Here is a 13,368-nt window from a genome sequence, read left to right as displayed (position 1 = left end):
CCAGTCCCAGTCCAGCAGGGTGTCAGATCCGTTCTCCACAGAAGCGGCCTGCAAATGCAGGCACTGAGGCCTGAAATAAGGCCTCAGACTCCTCATGCTCCATGACTCTCAGAATCAGTTTCTCTTGGGGTTGGGTTCACCTCCATTCTTCTCAATCCTCTCAGGAGGCTTCAGGGTGAGTTTGGAAGGAGTGTCTGGAAGGAGGAGCAGCTGGGCCTGAGTCATGGCAGGAAGCTGAGGAGGGCGGGAGCCATCCCCAGACAGCCATATAAAAAGGAGAGGGAACCGGCCCTGAAGCTCACAACAGCAGTCAGAGCGACTGGAGAAGCAGGCTCCCAGCTGCCCAGCCCTTCAAATCAGATCTGCCTTTGAGGACCTACCTGGGTGGCCGCCAACCAGTCCTTGCCCCAGGATGGGGACCAGGTCCAGAGCAGCCTTGGTCTTGGCCTGTTTGGCTGTTGCTTCTGTAGCCTCTGAGGAAGGTGAGCTGGGGTTGGAGCCAGCACTGGGGAAGGGGTCCTGGCCAGCACGGGCCGGGGGGCGGGGGCTAGCCATCCTGGCTGGCTCCTCACCAGCAGGAAGATCCCCGCTTGAATGCCCGTTTCTGAGCAGGCCCTCAGTAGGCCTGGGCACTGGGGCCTTTAACCAGGGCGGGGGAGCAGGGGCACAGAAAGAAAGGGGCTCCTAGAGTTCGCTGCCTAGAAGCACATAATTGGAGTCAAGTGGACAACTCCTGAGGGGATGGGTGGATTCACAGAGTAATTAATGGGCTTCTGTCTGAGGAGGATATATATGTGGGGCCTCTTTGGCAGAGGAGAGAGGAAGAAGGGGCTGCCAGGCTGCTCAAAACCAGTCTGCTGACCCAGAGAGCCCTGACCGGCCCCCTGGCTGGTTAGGAGAGGAGATGAGAGGGTCTCAGCCATCCACAGGGGGCCCGGCATGGCCACGCTCGCTCGCACACACGTTATCTGCTTGGATACCAAACAGGACGCTACTGAGGGAAACCTGAGAGAGCGTCATAGATCTAGTCTATCTCTGCAAGGCCCCGTCTCGTTCCTCCCAGGTCGTAGTCTTTTGTGACTACAGATCAGCAACAAGCCATTCCTTTCCCTGTGGCTGTGGGGTGATTTGCTTCAGGAGTCTTGAACCATCCGGGTTCCCCAGGTCCTAAATTGAGACTAGCTGGAGGGGAAGCACTTCAACTTCTGGGTGGGCTCCTTACCAGAAAGTCCAAAGATGTTTAAAGGACCTGGAGTAGGTGGGAGGGTGGAAGAGACAGGCAGGTGAAACTCCAGCCAATTTAAGGTCCAGACTCCGGGGAGAGCCCAGAAGCCCTGAGGGAAAGATGCTGACAGGAGATTAAGGCCTTCCTCCCCAGCCCCATGTGTCACATTCCCTTTAGGCCTGGACTTGGGAGACCCAAGGCTTCGTGCCTGGTAAAGGTGAGGCTGTAGGATTATCACAGGGTTTCTCAGAACCCGCTCAGTCACGACTAGGTGTGTTGCCAGTGGCTTAGGGAAGTGGGGCAGGAACAATACAGAGAAGCTTCTAGTGTCTTGGTCATCTTTTTAAGCTCTTGACCTCCACCTCCTCCCCTTCCCATTCTCAGGGCCAGGAAAGGGCCCCTCAAAATGCCCCCTGACTCACCTTTCCTCTTCCAGGCTTTAAGGCTCCAGGGCAGAAGGAGCTGGGGCCAGAGCACCTCACCCACCACCTCCAAGAAGGTAAAGAGTTTGGGACAGTGGCATGGGCTTGGGGGTCCAGGAGGAAATGAAGGCTCTGACCATCTCCCTTCTTGCCTCTAGTTGGCTATGCTGCACCCCCTTCCCCACCCCTGTCCAGAGCCCTCCCCCAGGATCACCCTGACACCTCTCAGCATAGCCCTCACTTTGAGGGGCAGAGTGAAGGTAAGTGCACCATGCACGTGTCTCAGCTGCACCTCCGGTCTTCTGGCCTGGCTTACTTCCTGATCTGTGGTGGGAAGGGGAGGAAGGGGGAGCTACTCACACACTCCCCTTTCTGTAGTGCGGCCCTCTCGCTCTCAGGAAGCCATCCCTGTCCAGGAGGAGGAGCAGCCCCCTCCACTCCCTGTGGGAAAGAAAGGTGAGTGCTTGCCTGTTTCCTTGCCTCCAGCCCACTACATCTTGCTGACATCAGTCTGATCCTTGCTTCTTTGTGCCCTCACCCTATCCTGCAGGGGATCCCCCTCTTCCTCAGGAAGCCATCCCCCTCCAAGAAGAGCTGCCCCCTCCCCAGCTCCCTACGGAGCAGAAGGAAGGTAAGAGCCTCCTTCCCCTGTTTACCCTCCTGCCTGCCCTTGGCTGACGGCCTGACGAGCACGGCCTTTGGGGCTCTGCCACTTACTAGCTGTGTCGTTGCCTGGGGTGAGCTACCTCTCCAAGCCTTAGTGTCTTCATTATAAGATTGGGGAAATAATACCTATTTTATAAACTTATGAGGTTAAATGACACAAAAGTAGCATTTATTTTCGCTTGCTTCTCTACTGAGTTCCTTCTTATGAATGGGAACTGGCCAGGTCCCCATCTTTTAGAGAGGCCCCTCCCAACATGCTTTCTGTTCATGCACCCACCTTTCCTATATCAAGAAGACGTGACCTTCCAGTCTAAGCAGAGAGCGAGCGAGTGACAGCGTCGGTCTGTCCATCCTCCTGCTTAAGTGCTCAGCCGCTGGAGGGCGCTGGGGGAAGCAAGGGTCCTGAGCCTGGGGCAGCAGCACAGGGAGCAGGCTGGACTAGGGGCTGGGGTGGGGGCTGTAAGGGTGACACCTTTTATGACTTACTTCTCTTTGCCTTTCAGTCAGTCATTCTGAAGGTAAGAGCCACAAGTTCATTTCTTCCTCTTTTCCCCATATCCTCCCAACTCTTTCTCCTCAACCCCAAGTTCTCTCAAACCTTCTGACTCAATCCAGCCTTTCTCTATTCCTCCACATGTTTCCCCTTCCCACTCTGTTTTCCACTTTCTAGACAAGTCAGCCGCCTTCATGAATCACAAGCCCCCAGAGCCTGAGTCCTGGAATCCAGCCCTGCACTGCCAACAGGGCCGATCCCGCGGGGGCTGGGGCCACCGGCTGGATGGCTTCCCCCCCGGTCGGCCTTCTCCAGACAACCTGGACCAGATCTGCCTTCCTAATCGTCAGCATGTGGTGTACGGCCCTTGGAACCTGCCCCAGACTGGCTTCTCCCACCTTAGTCGCCAGGGTGAGACCCTCAATCTCCTGGAGACTGGATATTCCCGCTGCTGCCGCTGTCACAGCCACACAAACCGCTTGGACTGTGCAAAACTCGTGGTAAGGGTTGGGCTCTTGACTTTGCAGGTGTTCTTTAACCCTCTAGACGGTATACGTGTGTTTCAAGGACTAGAGGCCTAGGCCTGGGGTGTAGGAACCTCAGGTCCCTTTGACTGGCCTGACCGTGAGCCTCCTCGGTGTGCTAGAGGAGCAGAGCACGGCCTCTGCCTCTTCCCTGTCTGCCTGCCCGGGGTCCTTCTCTGGAGGAAGACAGGAATGTGGACAGTGGGCTGCTGGGCTGATCCACCCCTCTCGCTCTAGTGGGAGGACGCGATGACCCGGTTCTGTGAGGCCGAGTTCTCGGTCAAGACCCGAGCCCACTGGTGCTGCAAACAGCAGGGGGAGGCTCGATTCTCCTGCTTCCAGGAGGAAGCTCCCCGGCCACACTACCAGCTCCGGGCCTGCCCCAGCCGCCAGCCTGGTATTTCCTCGGGCCCTGAGCTGCCTTTTCCCCCGGGGCTTCCCACACTGGACAATATCAAGAACATCTGCCACCTAAGACGCTTCCGCTCTGTGCCGCGCAACCTCCCAGCTACTGACCCCATCCAAAGGCAGCTGCAGGCTCTGACCCGCCTGGAGGGGGAGTTCCAGCGCTGCTGCCGGCAGGGGAACAACCACACCTGTACATGGAAGGCTGTAAGTGGGCATCCCAGCATCCCGAGAGCCTCTCTGCCTGCCCACCCATCTCCGACCTCTGATCCCACCGGCCCATTCATCCATGTACCTACCCACTGTGAGCACGTATGCCCGTTTGTCTGCTTGAGAGTGTTCGCACATCCACTGTGTTCCTCGTCTGAGTCTATTCGTCATGCATCTTCATCCTGCACTCCTGGTCTCGTCCACCCAAGATCCCACACATGCACCTGTCTGCCAACCATCCGTCCAGCTCTGGCCTCACCTGACCCTCTCCGTCTCCCTGTTCCAGCTCATCTCCTGTGGCCAGCTCGGAACCTCATCTGTGCTTCTGCCTTTCCACCTTCCCAACCCCATACAACCACAGCTGCCTCCTTGCCCTCTGGTTCTTCGCCCTTCCTTTTTGGCACCGGGGCTGGGCATCCCTCATCTCATACCATGGGGCAGTAAGGGAAGCAGAAGTTCAGGAGAGAAGGGGCCAAGGGTCCTAGCTTCTGACTTCCCTCTCTCTGGCCCACAGTGGGAGGATACCCTTGATGGATACTGTGATTGGGAACAGGCTATAAAGACCCACCACCACTCGTGTTGCCACTACCCTCCTAGCCCTGCCCGCGATGAGTGCTTTGCCCGTCGGGCTCCTTATCCCAACTATGACCGGGACATCTTGACCCTTGACCTCAGCCGAGTCACCCCCAACCTCATGAGCCATCTCTGTGGAAATCAAAGGGTTCTCACCAAGCAGTAAGTCTTGTCCAGTTCTCCTCCAACTCTCTTCCCTTCCCCAAAACCTCCCTTCTGGGGCACCCTCTGGGACACTCTTGGGAAAAGCAAAATCATGGTCTACAAGCACCATTTTGATGTCTGGGGATACCCAGAGACTTTGACTTCTGCCCTTTTCCCCCCAACATAGTAAGCAGATTCCTGGGCTGATCCGGAACATGACTGCCCACTGCTGTGAACTGCCATTTCCAGAGCAGGCCTGCTGTGCCGAGGAGGAAGTGAGTGTGAGGGCAGGAGGTCACAGTCTTCAAAGGAATGCGGGGGTGGGGAGTGAGGGAGCTGGACTGCTGGCTACCCCTTCTTTTAGTGCCTCAAACCAGCCCACAGAAATAATGAAGACTAGTGGGAAGATCTTTTTTCTTAGTTCCAGAAGTCTTCATTCTTGACCCGATCTGCTCTCCACTTCCAAGTTCCTATTATGCCTTCTCTGGGCCTCTAGCTTCTGACATTTCTAGGTGTGCACATCTGTCTGTCACAAGGTCACAAGGAGCCTAGCTGTGGAAGGCAGCCTAGTACTCTCTCAGCCCCAGGAAGGGGTGCACAAAGAGAGCAGTAGAAGCTGAGGGAAGAGGGGCTTTGGGCACCCAAATAGCCTTACCTGACCTCTAACAACCCTCTGACCCCACCATCTCTGTTTTACTCCTTCATCAGAAATCAGCCTTCATCGATGACCTGTGTGGCCCCCGACGTAACTTCTGGCGAGACTCTGCCCTCTGCTGTAAACTGAGTCCTGGGGATGAACAGATCAACTGCTTCAACACTAATTATCTGAGGAATGTGGCTCTAGTGGCTGGAGACACTGGGGATGCCAAGGGCCAGGGGGAGCAGGACCCAACTCAGGGAACAAATTTCAGCCCCACCCATGAGCCCAAGGAAGAGTGAGTCACCCCACAGCCTTGGAGGATCAGATTGGGGGAACCCCGCCCCACCCCACCCTCCTGGAATACTCCTTACAGTAAACACCTCTTGGATTTGGCCTCATTGTTGTCTGTAATGTCTCACACAAACACACCCTCCTAAGCCTGTCCAGATTTTCTTCAGTGACTGGCCCCTGAGGCCTAGTGCCCCACCCCCACTAGCTGAGCAGAAGTCCTTACACAGGCTGTGTTGGGACCATAACTAAACTGCTTAGCTTCACTATTTGTCATCTTGAATTTATTCACATATTTTAAAGGAATGTCACTTTGTTAACTGGCTACCAGGATTCAGAAGTGAAAAGGACATGGCTCATATCTTTGGTGAGCCCCCCAAAATGCCACAGCCCTGCCTGACGTTTTTCAATCTTCACTTTTGATCCTTGGAGTCCATGTGTTTACTCATTCATATATTGAACTCCTATTGATGTGTACTAGGCTAGACCACACATCCCAATAACACAGTTTCTTCCATCAGGTTGCTCACATTCCAGGAACCTGGCAGGTGGGATTAGTGTTGTGGCACAGGGCTGCCAGAGCGCCAGGATGCTTGGAGCAGGCGATAACCCGGCCAGAGCTGGGAGGAGGGCTGGGGGCAGTGCGTGGACACCAAGGAAGGCCTCTGCGGGGCTGAGGTCGGAGCTTCTCCAGGAGAGCTGTAGAGAATGCAAGGGGTAGGTATGGCGGAGGGGAGGGGGCAGCTCATGCAGAAACACAAAGGTTGAAAGGACCTGACTGGTGGTAGTTCCTCCCAGATGTGACTAGAAAGATCAGCAGAAACGCATCACGAATGACTCATCCGCAAAGTTTAAAGTGGATCTGGGCGCCTCTGCCGCGAGGGCGCCGGCGATTTGGAGCAGAGGATGTGCTCAGATTTGCCTTTTACAATGAATAGTCAGTCGGCAGTCAGGCAGCAACCTGGGAAGCCTGTATGGACAGTGCCCTGCCTTGCCAATGCCTGAGCGGTAGCTCCCAGACCCGAGCTAGACCACACGGTAGCGGGACCCTGCGGCCCTTCGAGGCTGCCCTCCAGAAACCGGAGCCTCCAGGCTGGTGCTGCAAGAATGGTAATGAAGACTCAGGTCCGGCAGGGACGAGTCCTCTGTGACTCTGCTGCCTGGACAACTTTCCAGAAAGCAGATCCTCTCTGGCCCAGGCTATGGCGGAAGAGAGTGAAACAGGGAGTGCCGTCCTGGCCCAGCCGGGGACTAGCTGAGCCCCAGCAGCTCTCAAACCGACACCCGCCATTCCGTCCCCGACTCCTCCATCTATTTACTTACTTACATTTTGCTCGCATGGCTGTTTCTAACCCAGCAGCATCTCAGCATCTTCTTCGCCTGTCCGTCAGCACGGGAGCCAATGAGCGGGCGCGAACCTCCCGGGCCCCGCCCCTAGGCCGGCAAGCCCGCCCACCCGCCCGGGCCTGCGCAGCAAGGGCCCCACGCTCGGGTCTCGCTCTCGGAGAGCGTCAGCGCGCCTGCGCGGACATCCGAAGCCTTGCCGACCGCCGCTGGAGGGCAGGACTGGGCGGGAAGAGAGCGGGGTGGGTTCTTTCCACCACCCGATCAGCTCGTCAGCCCTCCGGGTCCGGGTCCGAACCAGCTCGCGGGGAGGAGCCCCGGCCTGTGGAGGGACGGGCGGGCGGCTCTGCCGGCTGAGGCATCTTTAAAGGGCTCTGTCTCAACAGGAGCTTCCCGGAGGTGCTTTAAGGACTGTATGGGCAAAGCGTAGCGCGGAGTCTGGAGAGGAGAGGGACGGGTTGGACGACAGCCCCGAGGAGTTTATAGTCTACCGGGGAGGAGACCGGGAAAGCAGTAGTAAGCAGCTATAATGAAAGAATATCAAGTGCTCAATAGATATAAACATCATGAGCTGAGAGTTAACGGAAATAATTCTCTTTAGGGATTGGCGAACTATTAAATGGAAGAGGTGGCTTTGGGTAGAACACTGAAGCATGGATAGTATTGCCGTTAGTGACCTGTTAACATTAGGACATTTCGTTGTACACATAAACTGTTAAAATATGTAGAATTCAATACAGTGCTGTATGTCAATTATATCTCAATAAAACCGGGAAAAAATTAATAAAATGTACTTAGTTCAGGTAAAGAAGTCCGAGACCCTAACTACTTGGAGGGGCCTGGGAAACTTTCATAGAGGAATGCAAGCTTGGGTAGGGTTTTGCTGGAAGGAAAGAGAGGATGTATAAAACACTGAGTGTATGAAAAGTTCAGTGTCTGTTTTGTGTTAGAGTGCTAAGTATTCTGGCTATAACGAATATTAAAACACCGTCCTCAAGGACTTTTAGCTCTGTGGAGACTAGAATATAATGATAGACATATTCTCAGGATTCTGTGGGAGCCACCTAGCCTGGCTTTCAGGGAGGTCTTCTTGGAGGAGGCAACAATGCAGAAGGTGTTGTTAGAATATTTGAAGAGCCACTAGGTAGTAGTAGTAGTATGGAGAGGCTAGGCATGAGGCTGGAAATTTAGGCTTAGTCATGCTTTCTGTAAGTTTTTTATTTTTAATTTTATTTATTTACTTGGGGGGAAGTAATTAGGTTAATTATTCATGTTTAGGGGAAGTACTGGGAATTGAAGCCAAGACCTTGTGCATGCTAAGCATGAACTCTACCATATGAGCTATGCCCTCCCCCCCCCGGAAGATCTTGAAGCACTACAGAAGTCATGCCAACCTGGGGATAAGCACCTATAAGAATTGTAAAAGAAAAGTGATGTGAACGAATTTATTTTTTTTAAAAAAGATAAATTAGATGGACAGACAAGCGAGTAGGAATGGATGAGCTAGAGAGAGGGTAGAGACTGGAACCAGTTCGGGGGTTGAAATTAGTCGTAACTCTTCAATATCAATAAAACCGAGAAGTTCCGAGAGCGGAGCTTTGTTAATGGTGCAGAGGATGAATACGGCAGGGACATCTTTTAAAGACATTTAGGCGATAGCATTGACAGAACCTATGTGCTGCAGGAGATGTCTGCGGACTTCATCTCACAGACACGTCTCTCCTCTTGCTCTCTCAGCCTGGTCAGAACTGGGCTGGTCACCTTTTACTTCCTCAGGTTCACACATCCTTTTGTGCTTTAGGGACTTCACATGCTGCTCTGTCCGCATAGGACTCTCTTCCCGCCTCTGCTGAAATGGGTGAGCTCTGTTTCCTTATGGCAGACACTTCTTGTCTACTCAAAAAGCCACCCTCCTCCAACCCCCCAATACTTTGTTCTTGCTGAATTTTAAATATAAAAAAGCATTGTGAAAAGTCTAATACCCATTTAAAAAATGCACTAAACATAAATGTATATAGTTCAGTGGATTATTATAAAATGAAACCCCCCTGGGTCAAGAAAAAGGTCATTGCCAGCACCCAGGAAGCCCTCTATAATACTGCCTTCTGGTCACAGACTCCTCCAGCCCCCATAAAGTAACCACTGTGCTACTGTCCTGATAAGCATAATCATTTACTTGCTTTTTCTTTATTGTTTTACTACCTAAATATGAATCCTAAAAACAATTACTTGGGTTTTTTAAAAAACTTTACTGAGATATAATTCATACGGTTCACCCATTTCAAGTGCACAATACCATGGTTTTCAATATATTGCATTTTACTTTCTTAAGATTGTGGTAAAACGTATATAACAAAAATTTGCCGTTTTAACCATTTTTAAGTATACAATTCAGTGCCACTAGTTACATTTGTAATGTTGTGCAAACATCACGACTATATACTTCCAAAACTTTTTCATCACCCCCAAACAGAAACTATAATCGTTAAGCAGTAACTCCCCATTCCCACCTCTCCCTGGCCCCTCGTAACTTCTAACCCACTTCCTGCCTCTGAATTTGCCTGTTGTGGGAACCTCACGTAAGTACCTACAGTATTTGTAGATACTTCTGTGTCTTGCTTATTTCATTTAGTATAGTGTTTCCCAGGTTTGTGCATGTTGTAGCATGCATCAGAACTCTGTTCCTGTTTAAGGCTAATATTTCATTGTATGGAGATACCACATTTTATTTATCCATTCACCTGTTGATGGACACTTGGGTTGATTCTGTCTTTTGGAGAAATTGAGGAATCGAGCCAACCAGTAGGCTTGTTGTTGAGGCCTCCTGCTAACAGCCAAGCGAGTGACTTGGAAGGATCCTTTCGCCCCAGTCGAGCCTTCAGAAGCAGCCCCTAGTGACTTCTGGACTGCAACCTCATGAGAGACTCTGAGCCAGAGCCACCCAGGTAAGCCACTTTCAAATTCCTAGTGCACAATGTGTGAGACAATACATGTTTGTTATTTTAATCCACTAAGTGTTGAGGTAATTTTCTACACAGCAGTAAATCGCTGATCTCAAAGCAAAAGCTCTCAACACTTCACCACTAACAAGTTTGCTGTTGGTGCTTTGTGGGTATTTTTTGTCATATTAAGAAGTCCTCTCTTATTCCTAGTTTGCTAAGAGTTTATATCATAAGTGTCTGTTGAATTTTATTAAGTATTTTTCCTGCAGCTATTGAGATGATCTATGATTTTTCTTGTTTGGTTTATTAATGTGGCAAATTAATTGACTTTTTTAAAAGATAACTTAACTTGCATTACTAAAATAATAATAAACATAACTTGGACATGATGTGTCATTCTTTTCTAAATTTAGGTATAGTTGATGTACAATATTAAACAAGTTTCAAATGTACAACGTTGTGATTCACAATTTTTAAAGGTTATATTCCATTTATAGTTATAAAATTTTGGCTATGTTCCCTGTGTTGCACTACATATAGATCCTTGTACCTGATTTATTTTATACATAGTAGTTTGTACCTCTTAATCCCATACCCCTTTCTTGCCCCTCTCCTCTTACTTCTTCTCCCTACTGGTAACCACATGGTTGTTCTCTATATCTGTGAGTCTGTGTTTGTTATATTCAGCAGTTGGTTTTACTTATTTATTTTTTGATTCCACGTGTAACTATTTGTAGCTCTCTGACTTATTTCACTTAGCATAATGCTCTCCAAGTCCATCCATATTGTTTCAAATGGCAAAATTTAACTCTTTTTTATGGTTGAGTAGTATTCCATTGTATATATATACCACATCACATCTTTATCCATTCATCTGTTGATGGATACAGGTTGCTTGCATGTCTTGGCGACTGTAAATACTGCTACTATGAACATTGGGGAGCATGCATCTTTTTGAATTTGTGTTTTTGTTTTTTCATATAAATACCCAGGAGTGGAATTTTATGTATTGCTGGATTCAACTTCCTAATATTTGGTTTAGAATTTTTGTGTCATTGTTTATGAATGAGATTTACCTAAAATTTTTATTCCTCACAATGTCTTCATAAGATTTTGATATCAAGATTATGTGTCTTGTGGTTTTTATGAGATGGATAGTCTCAGAGGAAACAGAAGAGAGGCTCAGGAAAAAAAAAGTTTATTATACTCAGAGGTCCCAGAAACAAGAGGCATGTCCCACCGCACAGGGACACATGGCAAAGACACCAGGGTGGTCAGGAGGCAGAAGGCAGTGTGGTGGGGGAAGGCTTAGAACACAGCCTTTACTGGGGTTTCTATGGGAATGTAGGGCAGGGTAGAGTGAGCTAGCTTGAATAATTTTGGCCAACTTTAGGCTATATGTGTGGTCCCTAGTTGCCTGGCACATGGCCCTGGGATAAGTGAAACAGAGGAATATTGCCTCCTGGAGTGAAAGGGCGGGAGAAAGGAGGTGTGGTCCTGGGTTACGCTCCCAGCTGGACCCTTCACCATCTCTAAGAATTGTTTCTCCCCAGCCAGAAAGGATTTTTTTTAGCATGTCAAAACATCATAATATCTAGAAAAAATGTTAATATAGTATACTTACAATATATTGTATTAGCCTCAAAATGAGCTGGCAAATGTAATAGCTTCTATTCCCCGAAAGAGTCTGTAAAATTGACCTCATTCCTTCTGCAAGTGTTTGGTGGACACTACTGATGAAGCCCTGCGGGCCTGGAACATGCTTTGTGGGAAAACTTTTAACTAGTGTTTCAGTACTTTTAAGTTATTAGTCTGTTCCAAATTCCTATTTCTTCCTGGTTAAATTTTTGTAAGTTGTCTTTTTCCCCCTTGGGAATTTATACATTTTGTAAAAACTTTCCAGTGCTTTAGCATAAAGTTTATAATATCCTCTTTGTTTCTTTTTAAGGTCTGCAGGGACTATGGTAATGCCCTGTTTCTCATTCCTGATAGGGTTCATTTGTGCCTTCTCTTCTTCTTTTTTTTTTTTTTTTTTTTTTCTGTTTTGTCTCCAAAGGCATATAGTTGGATTTTTTTAAAAAAATCCAGTCAGACAACTGTTAGTCTTTTAACGGGAGCATTTGGTCCACTGACATTTAACACAGTGATATTTTTGCATTTATATCTGTTAGTTTCAGTTTGTCCCACCTGTTCTATCTTCTTTTTTTTTTTTTGGTAACAGCTTCACTGAAATATAATTCACTTACCATATAACTTACTCATTTAAAGTGTACAGTTCAATGGTTTTTAGTATATTCATCAAAGTTATGCAACCATCACCACAATGGATTTTAGAACACTTTTATCACCCCAGAAAGAGACCCTTAGCCTTCACCAGTCATCCTCATTCCCCTGTCAGCACCCCCGCCGACACCAGCCCTAGGGAACCCCTAACCTACTTCCTGTCACTATAGATTTTTGCCTAATCTATACATTTCATGTAAAGGGAATCATTCAATATGTAGCTTTTTAAGTCTGCCTTCTTTTACTTAGCATAGTATTTTCAAGCTTCATCCATGTTGTGTGGCTGACTAATATTCCACTGTATGGATATAGCCCATTTTATTTACCCATTCTTCAGCAGATGGACAATTTGGGTTTTTTTCCATTTGGGGGCTATCATTAACAATTCTGCTATGACTATTCACGTACAAGTTTTTGTGTGAACGAATGTTTTCATTTTTCTCAGGTGTATACCTAGGTGTAAAGTAGGAGCTGCCAGGTTGTTTCCCAGAGTGGCTGCAGTATTTTACAATCCCAGCCGCCGTGTATGAGGGTTCCAGATTCCCCACATCCTCAGCAACACTTGTTATTATCGCTTTTATTTTAGCACCCTGCTGGGCGTGAAGTGATATTTCCTGGTGGCTTTGATTTGCATTTCCCTACTGGTTAATGATGTTGAACATCTTTCCATGTATCATCTGTATATCTTTGGAGAAGTGTCGGTTCAAATCCTTTGTCCATTATTTAATTGGTATTTGTCTGTTTACTATTGAGTTGTAATAGTTCTTTATATAGACTAGACAGAAGTCCCTTGTCAGATATATATTCACTTTCCACTTTTTCCTTTGAAATACAAAAGCTTTTAATTTTCATAAAGCTCAGTAAATCTGTTTTGTCTTTAGTTGCTTATACTTTTAATGTCATATGTAGAAAATTATTGCCTAACCCAAGGCCATTAAGATTTAGTACTATCTTTGTCATTTTCTAAGAATTTCTTAGTTTTATCTCTTGTACTTAGGTCTTTGCCCCATTTTGAGTTAATTTTTGTATATGACATGAGGTAGGGGTCTAATTTCAATCATTTATATGTGGATATACAGTTGTCCCAGAACCATTATTGGAAAGACTATTCTTTCCCCATTGAATTTTTGGCACCCATGTTGAAATTCAACTGACTGTAAATGTGAGGATTTACTCTGGACTCTGAATTCTATTCAGTTGACCTATTTG

The 13,368-nt window shown here is 48.4% G+C and overlaps 1 protein-coding gene across 3 annotated transcripts; it reads left to right on the top strand.

Annotated features, from left to right (window-relative positions):
• The first annotated feature begins 350 nt into the window (after positions 1–350).
• Positions 351–5,695, top strand: ECM1 (extracellular matrix protein 1). 3 transcript variants are annotated; one of them, XM_006186607.3, is made up of 11 exons: positions 351–482; positions 1,662–1,724; positions 1,806–1,907; positions 2,026–2,103; positions 2,198–2,278; positions 2,817–2,831; positions 2,984–3,306; positions 3,568–3,942; positions 4,460–4,680; positions 4,850–4,937; positions 5,371–5,695. In XM_006186607.3, exons 1-11 carry the CDS (start codon positions 413–415, stop codon positions 5,599–5,601), a joined length of 1,647 nt encoding a protein of 548 aa, XP_006186669.2. In that variant the 5' UTR covers positions 351–412; the 3' UTR covers positions 5,602–5,695. The 3 variants fall into 3 exon arrangements, with proteins under 3 accessions (XP_006186669.2, XP_032320247.1, XP_032320248.1); XM_032464356.1 differs by lacking the exon at positions 2,817–2,831; XM_032464357.1 differs by lacking the exons at positions 2,817–2,831; positions 3,568–3,942.
• Positions 5,696–13,368: the final 7,673 nt, after the last annotated feature.

Source organism: Camelus ferus, chromosome 21 (assembly GCF_009834535.1).
Source record: "Camelus ferus isolate YT-003-E chromosome 21, BCGSAC_Cfer_1.0, whole genome shotgun sequence".
NCBI lineage: Eukaryota > Metazoa > Chordata > Mammalia > Artiodactyla > Camelidae > Camelus > Camelus ferus.
The sequence above is the reverse complement of the archived record's forward strand: the minus strand, read 5'-3'. Positions and strand labels throughout refer to the sequence as shown.